General features: G+C 46.7%; 1 protein-coding gene across 1 annotated transcript; it reads left to right on the top strand.

Annotated features, from left to right (window-relative positions):
* The first annotated feature begins 10,910 nt into the window (after nucleotides 1-10,910).
* On the top strand, nucleotides 10,911-23,024 carry LOC139262249 (probable G-protein coupled receptor 139). Its single transcript, XM_070877394.1, has 2 exons — nucleotides 10,911-10,983; nucleotides 22,123-23,024. Exons 1-2 carry the CDS (start codon nucleotides 10,911-10,913, stop codon nucleotides 23,022-23,024), a joined length of 975 nt encoding a protein of 324 aa, XP_070733495.1.
* The last annotated feature ends 838 nt before the right edge of the window (nucleotides 23,025-23,862 follow it).

Raw genomic sequence — 23,862 nt, 5'->3', positions numbered from 1 at the left:
CAGACCGTCCGGTTTGTACTGGTCCCACCTCCCCCAGAACCGGTCCCAATGCCCCAGGAATTTGAATCCCTCCCTGCTGCACCACTGCTCAAGCCACGTATTCATCTGCGCTATCCTGCGATTCCTACTCTGACTATCACGTGGCACTGGTAGCAATCCTGAGATTACTACTTTTGAGGTCCTACTTTTTAATTTAGCTCCCAGCTCCTTAAATTCATTTCGTAGGACCTCATCCCTTTTTTTACCTATGTCGTTGGTACCAATGTGCACCACAACAACTAGCTGTTCTCCCTCCCATTTCAGAATGTCCTGCACCCGCTCCGAGACATCCTTGACCCTTGCACCATCCTGGAGTCTCGGTCGCGGCCGCAGAAACGCCTATCTATTCCCCTCACCATTGAATCCCCTATCACTATTGCTGTCCCACTCTTTTTCTTGCCCTCCTGTGCAGCAGAGCCAGCCACGGTGCCATGAACTTGGCTGCTGCTGCCCTCCCCTGATGAGTCATTCCCCTCAACAGTACTCAAAACAGTGTATCTGTTTTGCAGGGGGATGACCGCAGCGGACCCCTGCACTACCTTCCTTACACTACTCTTCCTGCTGGTCTTCCATTCCCTATCTGGCTGTGGACCCTTTCCCTGCAGTAAGACCAACTCACTACACGTGATACTCACGTCATTCTCAGCATCGTGGTTGCTCCAGAGTGAATCCACCCTCAGCTCCAATTCCATAACGCGGACCGTACGGAGCTTGAGGTGGACACACTTCCCGCACACATAGTTGTCAGGGATACCGGAAGTGTCCGTGAGTTCCCACATGGTACAGGAGGAGCATAACACCCGACCGAGCTCTCCTGCCATGACTGAACCCTTAGATACACTTAAATTGGCAACAACAATGTTAAAAGTTACTGACTAATATAAGAAGAAAAAGAAAAACTACTCACCAATCACCAGCCAATCACTTACCCCCTAGGCTGTGACGTCACCTTTGTTTCTTTCTTTGCCTTCTCCCTGTAGCTGCACCGGTATGCCTCTCGCCGACCCCGGACTCGCGCTGCTCCGAGCTCCCGCCTCCTCGACCTGCTCGACTCCCGCTGGCCTTTATAGGCCTCTCGCCGACCCCGGACTCGCGCTGCTCCGAGCTCCCGCCTCCTCGACTGACTGCTCGAACTGCTCGACTCCCGCTGGCCTTTATAGGCCTCTCGCCGACCCCGGACTCGCGCTGCTCCGAGCTCCCGCCTCCTCGACTGACTGCTCGAACTGCTCGACTCCCGCTGGCCTTTATAGGCCTCTCGCCGACCCCGGACTCGCGCTGCTCCGAGCTCCCGCCTCCTCGACTGACTGCTTGAATAGACAGTTCGTCCTTGCGACAAATTTACGGTTTGGCCTCCTCGTACATTGGCTTGGGTATGGCAGACCAATCCCCTTTGAGGATGCAACCTTTTACCACCGATAAGATCGGATCCTGGCTGGTCCAGGTCTTCACTTGTTGAGCCATGACAGGGGTACCTTCACTCTCAAAAGCATCCATGATTAACATTAAATCTGCCGGTTGTGGCGTTACTACGTCCGGTGTGGGCAACAGCAACCGGCTCAAAGGATTGGCACAATTCCCTGTGCCAGGTCTGTGGTGAATGACATAATCATACGCAGATAATGTCAGCGCCCACCTTTGGATGCAGGATGAAGCGTTGGTATTGATACCTTTGCTCTCGGAAAACGATTAAATGAGCGGCTTGTGATCGGTCTCTTATTCAAACCTCAGACCGAACAGGTATTGATGCATCTTTTTAATACCATACACACAAGCTAAAGCTTCTTTTTCTAACATACTGTAGGCTCTTTCTCCTTGCGACATACTTTTGGACACATACACGACAGGTTGAAGTTTCCCCGACTCATTGGCTTGTTGTAACATGCAACCAATTCCATAAAACGATGCATCACAGGCCAAAACTAAATGTTTACATGGGTCATAATGAACCAGCAGCTTGTTCAAGCAAAACAGATTGGTGGCTTTCTCGAAAGCACTTTCTTGCAATGCGCCCCACACCCAGTTGTTGCCTTTTCTCAATAGCATGTGCAGTGGTTCAATTTAGGTAGGAAGTTACCAAAGTAGTTGAGTAGACCCAGGAAGGAACGCAGCTCCATCATATGCTGCGGCTTGGGTGCATTCTTGATGGCCTTGGTTTTCACGTCAGTAGGTCTGATGCCACCAGCGGTGATTTTCCTCCAGAGGAATTCGACTTCTGGTGCCATGAAGACACACTTCGAGCGGTTAAGTCTGAGTCCCACTCTGTCCAAATGCAGTAGAACCTCTTCCAGGTTTTTCAGATGTTCCTTGGAGTCATGACTGGTGATCAGGATGTCATCTTGGAACACAACGGTTCTGGGAACGGTCTTCAGTAGACTTTCCATATTCTTCTGGAATATTGCTGCAGCTGAGCGAATTCCAAACGGGCACCTGTGGTTAATAACCAATCCTTTGTGTGTGTTAATGCATGTAAGTCTCTTCGACATCTTTACCAACTCCTGCGTCATATAGGCCGACGTTAATCCAGTTTTGTGAACAACTTCCCTCTGGCTAGCATCGCAAACAAGTCATCAGCCTTCGGTAACGGGTACTGATCTTCTTTCAAAACCCTGTTTATCGTAGCCTTGTAGTCGCCACAGATTCTGACTGTGCCATCACTTTACAGCACAGGAACAATGGAGCTGGCCCATTCATTAAATTCGACTGGTGATATGTTCCCTTCACGCTGGAGTCTGTTCAGTTCAATTTCGACCTTCTCCCTCATCACTGCTCGAGCTTTATGATGGACGGGTCTTGCATCTGAGTCCACGTGGATCTGGACCTTGGCTCCAGTGAAGTTGCCGATACCCGGTTCGAACAGCGAGGGGAACTTGCTCAATACTTAGCCACATGTATCTTCCTCCGATGACAACAGCTTTATGTCGTTCCAGTCGCATCTGATTTTCTCCAACCAGCTCCTGTCGAGCAGCGTTGGGCCATTGCCTGGAACAATCCACAGTGGTAACTCGTGAACTGCACTGTCATATGACACATTAATTTCTGCACTGCTGATCACCTTTATCAGTTCTTTGGTGTACGTGCACAGCTTGGCATTAACAGGGCTCAGCCGGGGCCTCACAGTATCCCACAGTTTATTAAATGCCCTCTCACATGATCGATTGACTTGCCCCTGTGTCCAGTTCCATCGATACTGGTATCCCGTTAAACTTCACGTTAATCAAAATTGGTTTACTCTTGGTTATGAAAGAGTACAATCCATACACTTCCTCCTCTGACATCTCGGATTGCGTAACCGGATCCACGCTTGTCTGCCTCTCATCCTCCATGTGGTGTGTCGCAGCTTGCTTGTTCATCTGCGGACACTTGCGCTGGAGATGCCCCACTCTCAGACAGCCTTTGTAACTATTTTGCTAAAATCGGCACTGCTGATGCCGATGATTTCCCCCACAATGCCAACATGGAGAAGTCGGATACATTCCCGCTGCCAGACTTTGGGCAGCCACGGGTTTCGCGACCACAGCCGGTTAGACCCTGCCATGTGCCGCTCTGCCGAACACCGAATCAATCGCATTTACAGTACTTGCCGCGGTTCGGTTCTTCGCCGATATTTGCTTTAAACTCCTGTCCGTCATCATACATGATGGAGCGATCTGGATGGCCCTTTTTAAATCCAACTCCTCCACAACCAGAAATTGGCGCATTATCACCTCGTGGTTGACTAAACGGTGGCACAATTGAGGAACAGTGGAGGACTTTTAAGGAGTTCTTTCATAGTGCTCAACAAAAATATATTCCAGTGAAAAAGAAGGGCGGTAAGAGAAGGGCTAACCAGCCATGGATAACAAAGGAAATAAAGGAGAGTATCAAATTAAAAACAAATAAGGTGGCCAAGGTTAGTGGGAAACTAGAAGATTGGGAAACTTTCAAACGACAGCAAAGAATGACTAAGAAAGCAATAAAGAAAGGAAAGATAGATTATGGAAGTAAACTTGCACAAAACATAAAAACAGATAGTAAAAGCTCTTACCGATATATAAAACGGAAAAGAGTGACTAAAGTAAATGTTGGTCCCTTAGAAGATGAGAAGGGAAATGTGGAAATGGCTGAGACCTCAAACAATTATTTTGCTTCGGTCTTCACAGTGGAAGACACAAAAACCATGCCAAAAATTGCTGGTCACTGGAATGTGGGAAGGGAGGACCTTGAGACAATCATTATCACTAGGGAGGTAGTGCTGGACAGGCTAATGGGACTCAAGGCAAACAAGCCCCTGGTCCTGATGAAATGCATCCCAGGGTATTAAAAGAGATGGCGGAAGTTATCGCAGATGCATTCGTTATAATCTACCAAAATTCTCTGGACTCTGGGGAGGTACCATCGGATTGGAAAGCAGCTAACTTAATGCCTCTGTTTAAAAAAGAGGGCAGACAAAAGGCAGGTAACTATAGGCCGGTTAGTTTAACATCTGTAGTGGGGAAAATGCTTGGAGTTATCATTAAGGAAGAAACAGTGGGACATCGAGATAGGAATAGTGCAATCAAGCAGACGCAACATGGATTCATGAAGGGGAAATCATGTTTAACTAATTTACTGGAATTCTTTCAGGATATAATGAGCATGGTGGATAAAGGTGAACCGATGGATGTGGTGTATTTGGATTTCCAAAAGGCATTCGATAAGGTGCCACACAAAAGGTTACTGCAGAAGATAAAGGAACGTGGAGTCAGAGGAAATGTATTAACATGGTTAGAGAATTGGCTAACTAACAGAAAGCAGAGAGTCGGGATAAATGGGTCCTTTTCAGGTTGGCAATCGGTGGTTAGTGGTGTGCCCACAACTGTTTAGAATATACAGAGATGACCTGGAAGAGGGGACAGAGTGTAGTGTAACAAAATTTGCAGATGTCACAAAGATTAGTGGGAAAGCGGGTTGTGTAGAGGACACAGAGAGGCTGCAAAGAAATTTAGATAGGTTAAGCGAATGGGCTAAGTTTTGGCAGATGGAATACAATGTCGGAAAATGTGAGGTCATCCACCTTGGGAAAAAAAACAGTAAAAGGGAATATTATTTGAATGGGGAGTAATTACAACATGCTGTGGTGCAGAGGGACCTGGGGGTCCTTGTGCATGAATCCCAAAAAGTTAGTTTGCAGGTGCAGCAGGTAATCAGGAAGACAAATGGAATGTTGGCCTTCATTGCGAGAGGGATGGAGTACAAAAGCAGGGAGGTCCTTCTGCAACTGTACAGGGTATTGGTGAGGCCGCACCTGGAGTACTGCGTGCAGTTTTGGTTGCCTTACTTAAGGAAGGATATACTGGCTTTGGAGGGGGTACAGAGACGATTCACTAGGCTGATTCCGGAGATGAGGGGGTTACCTTATGATGATAGATTGAGTAGACTGGGTCTTTACACGTTGGAGTTCAGAAGGATGAGGGGTGATCTTATAGAAATATTTAAAATAATGAAGGGGATAGACAGGATAGAGGCAGAGAGGTTGTTTCCACTGGTCGGGGAGACTAGAACTAGGGGGCACAGCCTCAAAATAAGGGGGAGCCAATTTAAAACTGAGTTGAGAAGGAATTTCTTCTCCCAGAGGGTTGTGAATCTGTGGAATTCTCTGCCCAAGGAAGCAGTTGAGGCTAGCTCATTGAATGTATTCAAATCACAGATAGATAGATTTTTAACCAATAAGGGAATTAAGGGTTACGGGGAGCGGGCGGGTAAGTGGAGCTGAGTTCACGGCCAGATCAGCCATGATCTTGTTGAATGGTGAAGCAGGCTCAAGGGCTAGATGGCCTACTCCTGTTCCTAATTCTTATGTTCTTATGTTCTCTTACTGATAACAAAGAAATCCCGCAGCATGTCTGCCAACACCGTCCCGAACTTGCACGGTCCCGCTAGACATCTCAGGTCAGCAATGAATTCCGCCGCGCTCTGGCCCTCCGATCGAACGTGTGTGTAAAACCCATATCTCGATATGATGATGCCGTCATCTGGTTTGAGGTGCTCCCATACCAATGTACACAACTCCTCGTACGTTTTGTCTGTTGGATCATCCGGCATGAGTAGATTACTTGACACGTGCAATTTACAGTAAAAACTCCCACGCGACAGATGATCACTTTCCTCAGCAGAAGCTGTTGTTTAGTCCATTTCCAGCACAGATTCTGCAGGCTGCAAGTGTTTCCAACGAAGTCTCCATCCAGTATCACCTCATTGGAAGAACTCTCTCACCATTGACAGAATGCTTCTGTCATGTACTTCACCTGCCATCTGCTCCATCAACATGGATGCCATCTATCCTGGCTGACCTTGGTCTAGCGCTGACTTTGCCGGCGGGGCTCCAAAGCACGGCCCTGGACTCAGTGCTGCCCTACCGCCCCAGGAATGCTCCTCCATGGACAAGGAGTGCCTCTGATAGCGCTGTGCCTCCATTGAGGGGCGAAAGAGCGGAATTCCGTGTTGGGGGCGGAACCTCCGGGCTGAGCAATAAATGTTCTGGCCCCAGAAGGTTACCGCCTCCAAACTGGATGCGGGGCAATTTTGCTCCTTGGTTTAGGAGGGGGGTCTGCACTGGGTGAAGCACTGGGTCCTAGCTGACTGCTGCCTGGTGAAGGGCCAAGGAAACCTCGGCTGCAATCTCTCCGGGGGGGCGAGTACGCAGCCGAGTCCTGCTGAGGAGGACTCAGACAAGCCCATTGTTGTCGGGGCCTACGAACAAAGGGTGGATGCTATGGAAGCAGAACTGTTGGCAGCAATGCAAGGGCTGCCCGAGGGCTGTCGCAAGTGTTGAGGAGGATGGAGGAGTCCGCCTCCCACATTGTGGACAGCTCTGTGTACACCATTGGGACCATCATTGCCAGTGTGCAGTCTGCCAGCACTGCCCCCATTTGAAATCTCCCCAAGCCCAACCTCCTCCCAGTGGCCTCCCTGTTCTGCAGGTGGAAGGCGCCTTCAGCACTCGCAAAGCAGCACGCAGTTTATCCTTGCACTGCTAGTGAAACAATGGGAAAAAGTCGCCGATACAAAATCAACACAAAGCAACACACATTTAAGGCACTCCGGCGGTGTGCATCAGGAACTATATGCACCACCCGAAAAAAGCAACTCTTGGCACCGCCGAGCGGTGGGATGATTTTTATCGGGCAACGTGGATTCCGGCCTGGGACCTCGGTGGTGCGCGCAGTGATGACGCACTTAGGACCGCTGCCCAGCACTGCCGTGGAACTCAGGGGGAAGTGGGATGCTGATGGTAATTGTCGGAATACCTCGGGAGGGCAATTGGGCTATGGGCGCCATTGAACGGAAAGTCGGCGGCCAATCCACTCCGCAGCGTGGCCGCCGATTACCGGTGGTAACACGCCTGAAGGAAAGGACAATTTCGGCCACAAAGAAGTTCAACTGTTAATGAGATGCTAACCTGGGGAAGGTACAACAAAGGACTACATGCATGCTAAAGAGCAGAAGCAGCATGCTATAGACAGTGTTAAATGATCCAACAATCAATCGATCCAGTCAAAGCTCTGCAGTCTTGCCACATCCAGTTGCACATGTAGGTGTACAATTAAACAACGAATGGGAGGAGGAGGCTCCATGAACGACAATCTTCAGCCAGCAGTGACGAGTGGATGATCAATCTCGGTCCCCACCATCACAGATGCCGATCTTCAGCCAAATCGAATCACTCCAGGTGATATCAAGAAACGGCTAAGTGCGCTGGACATGGCAAAGACGATGGGTCTTGACCACATCCCGGCTATAGTGCCGCAGACTTGTGCTCTTGAAGTGGCTGCACGTCCAGTACAGCTACAACACTGGCATCTACCCAAAAAAGTGGAAAACTGCCCAGGTATATTCTGCTCACAAAAGGCAGGACAAATCCAATCCAGCAATTAGCGCCCCATCAGATGACTCCCAATCATCAGCAAAGTGATGGAAGGTTTTGTTGACAGTGCTATCAAGTGGTATTAAATGCCCAGTTTGGGCTCCGTCAGGACCACTCGGCTCCAGACAGCATTTCAGCCTTGGTTCAAACATGGACGAAAGAGCTGAATTCCAGAGGTGCGGTGAGAATGACTGCCCTTGGCATCAAGGCAGCATTTGACCGAGTGTGGCATCAAGGAGCCCTAATATTCTGAAGTCAGGAAGGAACAAGGCACACGATAGGTTTGTGGTGCGAGGAGGAGGGAAAGTAAAAGGTACATGCTTGCACCATCGGCAGCTTTTAAATCAAAGGACATTAAATCAAAGGCCATGGCTGCAGTGATCACCGCTCCAACGATGGCGACCACCATCTCCTCCATTGGGGATAGGGCATGCAGCTGTGCCTGACCCACTGATCAGCTCCTGCTGCCTTTCTTTATGTGCCAACTTGTTCTGCCACAGAAAGGCAAGTGTGTCAGTGAGTGTCGTGCAATCTGTTTAGGTGATAAGCCTGTCATGGGTGAATAACTGGCAGTTTGTGCAAGCTGTGAGATGTGGGTGTGAGCTGCAGCAGTGTTAAGTTTGTGAGGGTGAGGTGAAGCTATAATGTGAGGTATGAGTCTTGATTGTTGGGGATTGGTGGTGGGCGAGTGATGGGGGTGTGTAACATTGAGCAATGGCTGAGGCTGGTGGTGCAGTTGGTAGGATATGGCACTTGAAGATGAATTCACTGACCTTGACCACTCGTGTGAGGTTATTGAACTTCTTGCAGCATTGCATCCAGGTCCTTGGGATTTGACTCCTGCCATCGACCACCATGGCAATCTGCTCCCATTGACTTTGCAGAGTTTATCTGTAGGACCACCTGAACCCTGTGCATCGAGGACCTCTCTCATCCTCTGCACCTCCTCCACCAAGTCCTCCAGTGCAATGTCAGTGAAGGCTTTTCCACCATTTGCACCACAATTCACTTTTCTTGCTACTCAAACTATCTTCCACAAATGGTTCCAGCATCTGCTTCAGCCAGAATGCACCACCCTTTTCAGAGGTGCAGTCTGGCTTTAATTAGCACAGACCGGCTTGAAGTAGTGCTGACCTCGACCAATCTTGGGCCCCCTGCTGAGACGTGTAGTCACTCAACAGCACAGTTATCGCTGGCTCCACTCAGCAATCATGTAAATGAGCAGGCAGCACAAAGTTAGCATCCTGCCTGCATCCAATGCAAGGAGCGCATGTTAACTTCACATCGTGATCCCTGCACGCGTTTTCAGTGGAAATCAACTTTAGCCCCAAATCATTTTTCACTGCTATTGGTTGAGTCATAAAGACTGGTCAGGATGCTAGGAGAATGCAAATAATAGCAGGGGAGCACTTAATTATATTTAAATCGCTTTGGGACACCCGAGGTGATGAAAACTACTGTATGAATGCAAGTGCATTTCTTTAACTTCGCTGCTGCTCTTGAAAAGATGCCATGGGTTCTTTTACATGCACCTGAGACGGCAGACAGGGGCTCGGTTTCTCATCACATCTGAAAGACAGCACCTCTGGCAGTGCAGCTCTCCCTCAGTACTGTACAGCAATACAAGCCTGGATTTTGTGCTCAAGTTCTAAAGTGGGGTTTGAACCCACAACCTTCTGACTGAAAGATGAGAGTACTACCAATGAGCCAAAGCAGACACTTAACATAACAATAATCACTTAAACAACGTCATTTATACAACACCTTGAACATAGAAAAACATGCTCACGAGGTGTAATCAAACAGAAATTAAACCTGAATAAAGTTGGAGAAATTCAGAGGGGTGACAAAAAGCTTGGTCAAAGAAATGGATTTTAAGGAAGGCAGAGAGGGAAGTAGAGATGCGGAGGGGTTAGGGCAATGGTGACTGAAGGCTCGGCCACCAATGGTGGTTTAAAGGGAGAGGGATGTACAAAAGACCAGAGTCAGAGAAAAGGCCCATTGTGGGATGGGTTGGAAGGGTTGTATGAGGTTACAGAGATGGGGACTGGTAAAGCTGCAAAGGGATTTAAATATGGGGATGATCATTTTCAATTTAAACCATTGGAGTACCAGAGATCAATGGAGGTCAACAGAGGCAGGGGTCATAGGTGCCTGGGACTTGGTGTTGGGTAGGGTCCGTGCTGCAGAGTTTTGGATGAGCTGACGTTTGTAGAACGTGGAGCACAGGAGGCCAGCTGGGGGAACATTGGAGTACTTGTGAATAGAAGTGACAAAGGCATAGACCCTCTTTAAAACACATGCATTTGGTCACCCGTCCTCATCTCTCATTCCTTTGCTGAGTGCCATCTTCTTTATGTCTCTGTGAGGCACCTTGGGACAGTGTTGTATATTATAGGTGGGTGTATAAAGGCAAGTTGTTGTCCCAACACGCAGGTGTCCACAGGTATCATCATCTATAATGTGTACGTCCTGTATGATTTATAATCTCAATACAAAAAGAGGTTAGAAGAAGTTTAGACTTTTTTAATACCTAAGCTCATAGATTTCAAAGCATAGAAAATAAGGAGGTTTTTTTTTTAACTCTTTCAATGTCAAATACACTAGACAAATACTTGAAAAACTGTCTAAAAATCACAGACGTTTAATAGTGAATTAATAGGACATGGTCCATAGATAATATTAATACCATAGATGAAACTGCCTATGTTTGATGGGTGAATAATACTCTTCTAACAGGATCATATTCACAGATATTTTCTATGGAATATCTTGTTTTGAGACTGTGTAAGCCCCAGTTAATTATAATCACATGATTGTCTCCACTTGTTTGTTCCATGAACTGTAAGTAATATTAAAAATGATGTAACTGAATTATCTCACTGGAGATTTCCCTCCTGTATAAATACGAGGCTCCTCTCGATGTATCATGTAATCAGGCAGAGTTGTTGCTTCCGGCATCTACAGAAACCATCACACCTCACGGAAAATGCGTGAACCAACAACACTCCATCAGATAGAAGACATTTACTACCCTGTTCTTGCAGTTATTGGAGTTCCTGGTAAGCCAACAAACCATTTAATGCAAGCAACTTACTTTTGACATGTAAATTTATTCATGTTATTTTGAAATGTATCATTTCTTTGAACTTTAAAATTCTGTTTAATACCTAAGAACATAAGAAATAGGAGCAGGAGTAGGCCATTTGGCCCCTCAAGCCTGCTCCATCATTCAATAAGGTCATGGCTGATCTCCGACCTCAACTCCACATTCCTGCCCTATCCCCATATCTCTTGATTCACTTAATGCCCAAAAATCTGTTGAACTTCCTTAAATATACTCAACGACTGAGCATCCACAGCTCTTTGTGGTAAAGAATTACAAAGATTCACAATGCTCTAATTGAAGACATTTCTCCTCCTCTCAGTTCTTAATGCCTGGCCCATGACCCTGAGACTACAGCCCCGAGTACTAGCCTCTGCAGCCAGATGAAGCAGCCTCCGAGCATCTACCCTATATAGCCCTCAAGGAATTTTATACATTACAATGTGATCATGTAAGATTTAGGATCACAGGTCACACACAGATACCTAATGGGGCTTAGGAGTTTTAAGGTATTTTATTAAGGATCTACAGTTTAAAGCATAATCAGATATTACATGTAGTTAGGATAAGTATAATAGATATACAACCTGTAACAAAGAGCGATGTATGACCCCCGAAGCGGAATGCCATGACCGGACGGATGGATGGGCTGACAGAGGGTTAGATGCCCAATGAGACAGCGCAGAGGTCTCAGTTCAGCAGTCACATCTCCTGGTCCGTCCCTCGAGCTGTTGGGGATGTTAGGTTATTCACCAGCATGGATCTATCCCGGGGGATAAACTTGATCAGGGTGTTGAGTTATTCACCAGCATTTGTCCACCCCAAGGAAGCCTTTGCCCCTCGCTGACTGACCATTTCACTCTCGGCCTTCTATCTTTATACTCTATTTCGGTGGGGTGGTGATTGCCTGGTGTCAATCATTTTGTCCCTCAACTATGATCTAATTGTTCCTCCCTTTCCTAGCTGACAAGGCCTTTTCTCTTATCTTTCTGGGAAAATGCCTTATGTTTTTGAGGGTTCCATGCTGTCTGGATATCCGGTCTTCTCCAGAGCAGTCCCATGATTTCTTAACATCCTGTGCTGTCTTGCATTTTGCAACCCTCTTCTCACTCTTGTGTTTTGGCCGAGAGGCCATCTGTCTCGATATTTGTTATCTTACCTTGCTGACATTCTTGTCATCTGTTCACAGTTGCATTTTATCATTTCTGTTCTTTCAGAATTTTTGTATTTAATAGCTATTTCTTAAAATAACCCCATTTTGGGTCCAATAACTATTTTCCCTCTCATTCTACTGATCTCCAGAGAATATAAACCCATTCTACTCAATTTCTCCTCATAGGACAACCTTCTCATCCCTCGAATCAATCTAATGAATCTTTGTTGCACTCCCTCTAAGGCAAATATATCTTTCCTTGGATAAGGAGACCAAAACTATGCACAATAATCCAGGTGTGGTCTCACCAAAGCCCTGTACAATTGCAACAAGCTTTCCTTACTCTTGTCCTCCAACCTCCTTGCAATAAATGCTGACATACTATTTGCCTTCATAACTGTTTGCTGTTTCTGCAAGTTAACTTTCTGAGATTTGTGTGCAATGACACCCAAATCCAACTGAATACCAACATTTTCTAGTCTCCCACCTTTCAAAAAAATACTCGACTTTTCTATTCTTCTTTTCAAATTGGATCATTTCACATTTTCCCTCTTCTACTCCAATTGCACTTTCTATATCCAAATGCAGCCCCCTCACTTGCCCACCTAACTTTGTAGCCAGAACCCTTGGATACATTACACTTGGTCCCATCATCTAAATCATTGCTTTAGATTCATGCTACTCCCAATCCCATGAGCCTAAATCTCTTACATGCAGGTGATAAAACAGCGCCAGCATCAGTGTGAGACCAGTGGGAGATAAAAGCTGGGAGCTGGGAGCAGTGAGGGATAAAAGTTGGGAGCTGGGAACAGCAGGGGATAAAAGCTGGGAGCTGGGAGCAGCGGAGGATAAAAGCTGGGAGCTGGGAACAGCGGAGGATAAAAGCTGGGAGCTGGGAGCAGCGGGGGATAAAAGGTGGTATTTGGGAGTAGCGGGGGATAAAAGCTGGGAGCTGGGAGCAGCGGGGGATAAAAGCTGGGAGCTGAGAGCAGCGGGGGATAAAAGCTGGGAGCTGGGAGCAGCGGGGGATAAAAGCTGGGATTTGGGAGTAGCGGGGGATAAAGGCTGGGAGCTGGGAACAGCGGGGGATAAAAGCTGGGAGCTGGGAGCAGCGGAGGATAAAAGCTGGGAGCTGGGAACAGCGGAGGATAAAAGCTGGGAGCTGGGAGCAGCGGGGGATAAAAGCTGGGAGCTGGGAGCAGCGGGGGATAAAAGGTGGGAGCTGGGAGTAGCGGGGGATAAAAGGTGGGATTTGGGAGTAGCGGGGGATAAAAGCTGGGAGCTGGGAACAGTGGGGGATAAAAGCTGGGAGCTGCGAACAGCGGGGGATAAAAGCTGGGAGCTGGGAGCAGCGGAGGATAAAAGCTGGGAGCTGGGAACAGCGGAGGATAAAAGCTGGGAGCTGGGAGCAGTGGGGGATAAAAGGTGGGATTTGGGAGTAGCGGGGGATAAAAGCTGGGAGCTGGGAGCAGCGGGGGATAAAAGCTGGGATTTGGGAGTAGCGGGGGATAAAGGCTGGGAGCTGGGAACAGCGGGGGATAAAAGCTGGGAGCTGGGAACAGCGGGGGATAAAAGCTGGGAGCTGGGAGCAGCGGGGGATAAAAGCTGGGATTTGGGAGTAGCGGGGGATAAAGCTGGGAGCTGGGAACAGCGGGGGATAAAAGCTGGGAGCAGCGAACAGTGGGAGATAAAAGCTGGGAGCTGGGAGCAGCGGAGGATAAAAGCTGGGAGCTGGGAGCAGCGGGGGATAAAAGGTGGGATTTTGGAGTAGCGGGGGATAAAAGCTGGGAGCTGGGAACAGTGGGGGATAAAAGCTGGGAGCTGGGAGCAGCGGGGGATAAAAGTTGGGAGCTGAGAACAGTAGGAGATAAAAGCTGGGAGCTGGGAACAGCGGGGGTTAAAAGGTGGGATTTGGGAGTATTGGAGGATAAAAGCTGGGAGCTGGGAACAGCGGGGGATAAAAGGTGGGATTTGGGAGTAGCGGGGGATAAAAGCTGGGAGCTGGGAACAGCGGGGTATAAAAGCTGGGAGCTGGGAACAGCGGGGGATAAAAGCTGGGAGCTGGGAGCAGCGGGGGATAAAAGCTGGGAACTGGGAACAGCGGGGGATAAAAGCTGGGATTTGGGAGCAGCAGGGGATAAAAGCTGGGAGCTGGGAGCAGCGGGGGATAAAAGCTGGGAGCTGGGAGCAGCGGGGGATAAAAGCTGGGAGCTGGGAACAGCGGGGGATAAAAGCTGGGAGCTGGGAGCAGCGGGAGATAAAAGCTGGGAGCTAGGAGCAACGGAGGATAAAAGCTGGGAGCTGGGAGCAGTGGAGGACAACATTTGGGAGCTCGGAGCTTCACCAACGGACGGACCTGTGAGGGGAGAGAGAAAAAAAAAATCAAAGTGTGACATCACAGGAAAGCAGGCAAGTGATTGGCTGGTGAATATTTCTCTATTTCTCTCTTTCTTCTAAACTTGTGAATTGATTTAAATTAAGAGCCATGGTACAGGTTAAAAACTATACGTAGATGATGTGATATTTCAAAATGTGAAATCTGTTCAGTTAAATAAACTACAATAGAGATGGAAGGGTAAGGCGATGACCCAGCTGTGGAGGCTGGGTCATTGAATATATTTAAGGTGGAGATGGACAGATTTTTGAGCGATAAGGGAGTCAAGGGTTATGGGGAGTGGGTGGGGAAGTGGAGTTGAGGTCAGAATCAGATCAGCCATGATCTTATTAAATGGCGGAGCAGGCTCGAGGGACCAGATGGCCTACTCCTGCTCCTATTTCTTATGGCACCTTATTGAATGCCTTCTGAGAATCCAAACATACCATATCCACTGGTTCCCACTTTTCTACCCCATCAGTTACACCCTCAAAAAACTCTAATAGATTTGTCAAACACAATCTCCCTTTCATAAAACTGTGGTGCCAATGCCGAATCATATTATGATTTTTTAAGTGCTGTGTCCCTCATAATAGATTCTCGCATTTTCCCTTCTTCTGATTTCATGCTAACTGACCTATAGCTCCCTGTTTTCTCTCTCCCTCCTATCTTGAACAGCAGGGCTATTTCCAATCCACAGGAACCATTCTAGAATCTAGAGAACTCTGGAAGATCAAAGCCAATGCATCCACTATCTCCGCAGCCACCTCTTTTAAAACCCATGGGTGCAGGCCAGCAGGTCCAGGGGATTTGTCGGCTTTCTCAGGACCCGTTCATTTTCAGAACTCGAGTTAGACATAGAATATAGGTGCAGGAGTCGGCCATTCAGCCCTTCTAGCCTGCACCGCCATTCAATGAGTTCATGGCTGAACATGCAACTTCAGTACCCCCTTCCTGCTTTCTCGCTATACCCCTTGATCCCCCGAGTAGTAAGGACTTCATCTAACTCCTTTATGAATATATTTAGTGAATTGGCCTCAACAACTTTCTGTGGCAGAGAATTCCACAGTTTCACCACTCTCTGGGTGAAGAAGTTTCTCCTCATCTCGGTCCTAAATGGCTTACACCTTAACCGTAGACTGTGTCCCCTGGTTCTGGACTTCCCCAACATTGGGAACATTCTTCCTGCATCTAACCTGTCTAACCCCGTCAGAATTTTAAACGTTTCTATGAGGTCCCCTCTCATTCTTCTGAACTCCAGTGAATACAAGCCCAGTTGATCCAGTCTTTCTTGATAGGTCAGTCCCGCCATCCCGGGAATCAGTCTGGTGAACCTTCGCTGCACTCCCTCAATAGCAAGAATGTCCTTCCTCAGGTTAGGAGAACAAAACTGTACACAATATTCCAGGTGTGGCCTCACCAAGGCCCTGTACAACTGTAGCAACACCTCCCTGCTCCTGTACTCAAATCCCCTCGCTATGAAGGCCAACATGCCATTTGCTTTCTTAACCGCCTGCTGTACCTGCATGCCAACCTTCAATGACTGATGTACCATGACACCCAGGTCTCGTTGCACCTCCCCTTTTCCTAATCTGTCACCATTCAGATAATAGTCTGTCTCTCTGTTTTTACCACCAAAGTGTATAACCTCACATTTATCCACATTGTACCTCATCTGCCATGCATTTGCCCACTCACCTAACCTATCCAAGTCACTCTGCAGCCTCATAGCATCCTCCTCGCAGCTCACACTGCCACCCAACTTAATGTCATCCGCAAATTTGGAGATACTACATTTAATCCCCGCGTCTAAATCATTAATGTACAGTGTAAACAGCTGGGGCCCCAGCACAGAACCTTGCAGTACCCCACTAGTCACTGCCTGCCATTCTGAAAAGTCCCCATTTACTCCTACTCTTTGCTTCCTGTCTGACAACCAGTTCTCAATCCATGTCAGCACACTACCCCCAATCCCATGTGCTTTAACTTTGCACATTAATCTCTTGTGTGGGACCTTGTCGAAAGCCTTCTGAAAGTCCAAATATACCACATCAACAGGTTCTCCCTTGTCCACACGACTGGAAACATCCTCAAAAAATTCCAGAAGATTTGTCAAGCATGATTTCCCTTTCACAAATCCATGCTGACTTGGACCTATCATGTCATCTCTTTCCAAATGCACTGCTATGACATCCTTAATAATTGATTCCATCATTTTACCCACTACTGATGTCAGGCTGACCGGTCTATAATACCCTGTTTTCTCTCTCCCTCCTTTTTTAAAAAGTGGGGTTACATTGGCTCCCCTCCACTCCATAGGAACTGATCCAGAGTAAATGGAATGTTGGAAATTGACTGTCAATGCATCCACTATTTCCAGGGCCACCTCCTTAAGTACTCTGGAATATAGTCCATCAGGCCCTGGGGATTTATCGGCCTTCAATCCCATCAATTTCCCCAACACAATTTCCCGAAATAAGGATTTCCCTCAGTACCTCCTCCTTACTAGATCCTCTGACCCCTTTTATATCCGGAAGGTTGTTTGTATCCTCCTTAGTGAATACCGAACCAAACTATTGGTTCAATTGGTCCGCCATTTCTTTGTTCCCCGTTATGACTTCCCCTGATTCTGACTGAAGGGGACCTACGTTTGTCTTTACTAACCTTTTTCTCTTTACATATCTATAGAAACTTTTGCAATCCGTCTTAATGTTCCCTGCAAGCTTCTTCTCGTACTCCATTTTTCCTGCCCTAATCAAACCCTTTGTCCTCCTCTGCTGAGTTCTAAATTTCTCCCAGTCCCCGGGTTCGCTGCTATTTCTGGCCAATTTGTATGCCACTTCCTTGGCTTTAATACTATCCCTGATTTCCCTTGATAGCCACGGTTGAGCCACCTTCCCTTTTTTATTTTTACGACAGACAGGAATGTACAATTGTTGTCGTTCATCCATGCGGTCTCTAAATGTCTGCCATTGCCCATCCACAGTCAACCCCTTATGTATCATTCGCCAATCTATCCTAGCCAATTCACGCCTCATACCTTCAAAGTTAGCCTTCTTTAAGTTCTGGACCATGGTCTCTGAATTAACTGTTTCATTCTGCATCCTAATGCAGAATTCCACCATATTATGGTCACTCTTCCCCAAGGGGCCTCGCACAATGAGATTGCTAATTAATCCTCTCTCATTACACAACACCCAGTCTAAGATGGTCTCCCCCTTAGTTGGTTCCTCGACATATTAGTCTAGAAAACCATCCCTTATGCACTCCAGGAAATCCTCCTCCACCGTATTGCTTCCAGTTTGGCTAGCCCAACCTATGTGCATATTAAAGTAACCCATTATAACTGCTGCACCTTTATTGCATGCACCCCTAATTTCCTGTTTGATGCCCTCCCCAACATCACTACTGCTGTTTGGAGGTCTGTACACAACTCCCACTAGCGTTTTTTGCCCTTTGGTGTTCTGCAGCTCTACCCATATAGATTCCACATCATCCAAGCTAATGTCCTTCCTAACTATTGCATTAATCTCCTCCTTAACCAGCAATGCTACCCCACCTTCTTTTCCTTTTATTCTATCCTTCCTGAATGTTGAATACCCCTGGATGTCGAGTTCCCAGCCCTGATCATCCTGGAGCCACGACTCTGTAATCCCAATCACATCATATTTGTTAACATCTATTTGCACAGTTAATTCATCCACCTTATTACGGATACTTCTTGCATTAAGACACAACGCCTTCAGGCTTGTTTTTTTAACACCCTTTGTCCTTTTAGAATTTTGCTGTACATTGGCCCTTTTTGTTCTTTGCCTTGGGTTTCTCTGCCCTCCACTTTTCCTCATCTCCTTTCTGTCTTTTGCTTTTGTCTCCTTTTTGTTTCCCTCTGTCTCCCTGCATTGGTTCCCATCCCCCTGCCATATTAATTTAACTCCTCCCCAACAGCACTAGCCAACACTCCCCCTAGGACATTGGTTCTGGTCCTGCCCAGGTGCAGACCATCCGGTTTGTACTGGTCCCACCTCCCCCAGAACCGGTTCCAATGCCCCAAGAATTTGAATCCCTCCCTGCTGCACCACTGCTCAAGCCACGTATTCATCTGCGCTATCCTGCGATTCCTACTCTGACTATCACGTGGCACTGGTAGCAATCCTGAGATTACTACTTTTGAGGTCCTACTTTTTAATTTAGCTCCTAGCTCCTTAAATTCGTTTCGTAGGACCTCATCCCTTTTTTTAACCTATGTCGTTGGTACCAATGTGCACCACGACAACTGGCTGATCTCTCTCCCTTTTTAGAGTGTCCTGCACCCGCTCCGAGACATCCTTGACCCTTGCACCAGGGAGGCAACATACCATCCTGGAGTCTCGTTTGCGGCTGCAGAAACGCCTATCTATTCCACTTACAATTGAATCCCCTATCACTATCACTCTCTCACTCTTTTTCCTGCCCTCCTGTGCAGCAGAGCTAGCCACGGTGCCATAAACTTGGCTGCTGCTGCCCTCCCCTGATGAGTCATCCCCCCCAACAGTACCCAAAGCAGTGTATCTGTTTTGCAGGGGGATGACCACAGGGGACCCCTGCACTACCTTCCTTGCACTGCTCTTCCTGGTGGTCTTCCATTCCCTTTCTGGCTGTGGACCCTTTCCCTGCGGTACGACCAACTCGCTACATGTGCTACTCACGTCATTCTCAGCATCGTGGATGCTCCAGAGTGAATCCACCCTCAGCTCCAACTCCGCAACGCGGTCCGTCAGGAGCTGGAGGCGGATACACTTCCCGCTCACGTAGTTGTCAGGGACACTGGAGTCATCCCTGAGTTCCCACATGGTACAGGAGGAGCATAACACATGACCAAGCTGTCCTGCCATGACTTAGCCCTTAGATAAGCAACAACAATGCTAAAGTTTACTCACTGTTATCGAAGAGAAAAAGAAAAACTACTCACCAATCATCAACCAACACCAATTCTTCCATCACCCCAGCTTCCTGCTCCCTCACACACTCTCAACTCTGTCACTGCAGAAAAATCTGAATGAATTCTGATGTTCACCTTCTTCAGCTTACAGCGGGCCCTCATCTGCTCTTTTCCACTTTTCTTAGGTTTCATGCAATTCATTTATTTACTAATTTCCAAGGTAATGAATGATGTTTGACATATATTTTCAGAACAAGTTACTGACACAGTTTAAAAGATTGAATTGCATTGTATTTGTGGTCAGTGAAGCTTGTGAGTATTAAATTCCACATACATTCATCTCTATCTGTAATTCCTTTGCACTCTGGATTCATGGCTCGAGAGGTCGAATGGCCTACTCCTGCTCCTAATTCTCATTTTCTCTTATGTTCTCTTATGTTCAACTACTTTTTAAATGTGATAAGGGATTCTGCCTCTACCAACCTTTCAGGCAATGAGCTCCAGACCTCCACCAGCCTTCTGGGTGATTTTCTCCCCCCTCTTCTTCCCTTTAATCCTTCTACTAACTACTTTAAATCTATGCCCCCTGGTTATTGACCCCTCTGCTGAGGGAAATACATCCTTCCTATCCACTCTATCAAGGCCTCTCATAATTTTATACACCTCAATAAGGTCTCCCCTCAGCCACTCTGTTCCAAAGTAAACAACCACAGCCTATCTAATCTTTCCTCCTAGATAATATTTTCCAGTCCTGGCAACATCCTCGTAAATCTCCTCTGCACCCTCTCGAGTGCAATCACATCCTTCCTGTAATGTGGTGACCAGAACTGCATGCAGTACTCAAGCTGTGGCCTAACTAATGTTGTATAGAGTCCTAGTATAACTTCCCGTCTCTTATATTCTATGCCTTGGCTAATAAAGTAAAGCATTTCGCATGCCTTTTTAACTACGTTATCGACCTGTCCTGATACCTTTAACGATCTGTGGACATAAACTCCAATGTCCCTCTGTTCCTCTACACCTCTCAGTATCCTTCCATTTATTGTGCATTCCCTTGCCTTGTTGCCCCTTCCCAAATGTATTACCTCACACTTTCCCAGATAGAATTCCATTTTCCACTTTTCTGCCTAACTGACCACTTCTTCGATATCTTCTTGCAGGCTAAATCTTTCCTCCTCACTGTCAACCACACGGCTAATTTTTGTGTCATCTGCAAATTTCTTTATCATGCCCCCTACATTTAAGTCTAAATCACTAATATATATTTCCAAAAGCAAGGGGCCGAATACTGAGCCCTGTGGAACCCCACTGGAAACAGCCTTCCAGTCGTAAAAGCACCCGTCAACCATTACCCTTTGCTTCCTACCAGTGAGTTAATTTTGCATTCAATTTGCCACTCTCCCTTGGATCCTGTAGGTTTTTACTTTTTTATCAGCCTGCCATGTGGGACCTTATCAAAAGCCTTGCAAAAGTCCATGTAGATTGCATCAAAGGCAGTGCCCTCATCGATCTTCTGTGTTACCTCCTGAAATAAATGCCATCAAGTTAGATGGCAACAGAAAGTTGCAAAAGGACATTGACTGATTGAGAGAGTGGACAAAACTGTGGCAGATGGAGTTCAATGTGGGGAAGTGTGAATCCATCCACTTGGGACCTAAGTAAGACAGATCAGAGTATTTTCTAAATGGCGAGAAGCAAGGAACTGTGGATGAGAAGAGAGAATTTGGGGTCAAAATACACGAATCGCTAATAGCTCCTGGACATCTACAAAAAATAATTAAAGAGGTCAATGGAATGATGGCCTTTATCTCAAGATTGGAAGGATATATTAGCCTGGGAGTGGGTGCAGCGCAGATTCACCAGAATAATACTGGGGCTGCAACGGTTAAACTATGAGGACAGGTTGCATACACGAGACTTTTATTCCCTCGTGTATGGAAGATTAAGGGGTGATCTCATTGGGGTGTTTAAGATGAATAAAGGAGTTGATAGGGTCGATAGAGAGAAACTATTACCTCTGGAGGGTGAGTTCAGAATAAGGGTGCATAACATCAAAATGACAGCGAGGCAGTTCAGGGGTGATGTCAGGAAGTACTTGTTCACACAAAGGGTAGTGAAAATCTGGAACTCCCCACCCCACCTCCAAAAAGCTGTTGAGGCTGGGGGTAAATTGAAAAGTTCAAAACTGAGATTGATAGATTTTTGTTAGGCGAGGGTGTTGAAGGTTACGGAACCAAGGCAGCTAAATGGAGTTAAGATACAGAGCATCAATGATCTAATTGAATGGCGGAACAAGCTCGAAGGGCTGAATGGCTGACTCCGCTTCTAAAGTTCCTATGTCCCGATGTAATTCCCTTGCTCCCTAGGATTCTCAGCAAAGACCAGGAACCCTCAGGGAGGAATTCCCAAAAGGGCATCTCTGTGACTTTCAGAGCACCACAGAATGTTGAAAGAGTTGGTGCAGAGGAAATCTTTAATGATAAAAGCATTAACCTCGGGTAGAAGTCAAAGATATGGGGAAGGTAGATTGAGGTAAAAGATCAGCCATAATCTTATTGAGTGGCGGAGCAAGCCTACTCCTGCTCCTATTTCTTGCCTTGCTCTCTGGGATGTCTATGTATAATTACCTTGTTTTCTCTATTTATTCCAGTTAACTCAGTGGCCATTCTGATCCTGTCCCGAGGAAAGTGTGGTCTCTCCAAATGTATCACCCGTTACCTGGTGGCCATGGCAGTGGCAGATCTGCTGGTCGTTTTCACTGACGTGATACTGTTTACCGTTATTCCTTTTCACTTCCCAGGTACTTACCTGGACACCACTCCTGCAGGTTCTGTCTCACATGTCCTGCTTTCTGCAGCCACAGACATTTCAGTCTGGTTCACCGTCACTTTCACCTTTGATCGATTTGTCGCAATTTGTTGCCAGAAACTGAAAACAAAATATTGCACAGTACAAACTGCGGCTGTGGTTATAGCGTCAGTGAGTGTACTATTCTGCTTGAAAAACGTGCCTTGGTACTTTATATATAAACCTGACTATATAATTGACAATGTACCCTGGGGCTACACCACATCACCCAGCTTTCACACCAATGCTGCATGGGTAGCATTTGACTGCCTCAGTGTTATTTTAACCCCTTTCCTTCCATTTGTTCTGATTTCATTGCTCAATGCTCTGACTGTCAGACACATTTTAGTGGCCAGCAGAGTCCGCAGGAGACTACTGGGCAACAGCAATAGTGAGAATCACAATGACCCAGCGATGGAGAACCGAAGGAAATCCATCATTTTACTCTTCACGATATCTGGAAGCTTTATACTGTTATGGATGACAAATGTTCTATATTTCTTTTATTGGCGAATTACTGACATTTATGATTACACAGGTCCCCATGATCCTGCATATATCACTGAACAAACTGGCTACATGCTGCAGCTTTTGAGTTCCTGCACCAACACCTGTATTTATGCAGTGACCCAGACCAAATTCAGACAGCAGTTGAAGCTTTCAATTAAATATCCATTCAGTGCAATCGTTAAATTAGTTAAATAATGAAAGCAGCTCACCTTAAACCAGAGCTTCCTTTCTAGCATTGCAACTCAGTCTCTGCTTATTTATCATCCCACTCCCTCTCCATGTGAATCGGTAATGGGAGATCACTGACTCTGTTTACAGTGTGTCTTTACCATCCTATTGAAACTCCACACAATTCTGCAACAGATCGATTTTGAATGATCTGATGGTTGAACATTGAATTGAACAATATCTGACTACAGTTATTGCGTGAGATATTTCTGTATTGTGCGGCTAAATGGTCTCAAGTACAATTCTGATGCTGAATCTTTTACAGTAATCATGATTTATATGGAGGTACCGTCTTTCAGATGAGGTATTAAACCGAGGCCCCATTTGCTCTCTCAGGTGGATGTAAATGATCCCATGGCACTATTTTGAAGAAGAGCAGGGCGCTATCCCCAGTGTACTGGCCAATATTTATCCCTCAATCAACATCACCAAAACAGATTGTTTGGTCATTAACAAATTGCTGTTTGTGGGAGCTTGCTGTGTGCAAATTGGCTGCCACCTTTCCTACGTTACAAAAGCGACTTCACTTCAAAAAGTACTTCATTGGCTTCAAAGCGCTTTGAGACATCCGGTGATCCTGAAAGGTGCTATCTAAATGCAAATCTTTCTTTCTTTGTACGTTTACATATTATAATAAAGCCTGTACAACCCCGTCACATGATTATCCGATTATTGCTCATGGGCTTTCATTGAAAGAGCGAGTGGTGAAAAATACAATGAGCCTGAAATTGGGCAGCAGTTCTCCCACTGTAAAATGGGTGGAAGGTCGGCAGGCAGCTGGAGAAACCACCTATATGGCTGGACA

The sequence above is a fragment of the Pristiophorus japonicus genome, chromosome 4, assembly GCF_044704955.1.
Source record: "Pristiophorus japonicus isolate sPriJap1 chromosome 4, sPriJap1.hap1, whole genome shotgun sequence".
In the NCBI taxonomy this organism is placed as follows: Eukaryota; Metazoa; Chordata; class Chondrichthyes; family Pristiophoridae; genus Pristiophorus; species Pristiophorus japonicus.
Note: the sequence above shows the minus strand (reverse complement) of the source record. Positions and strands in the feature narration are given on the sequence as shown.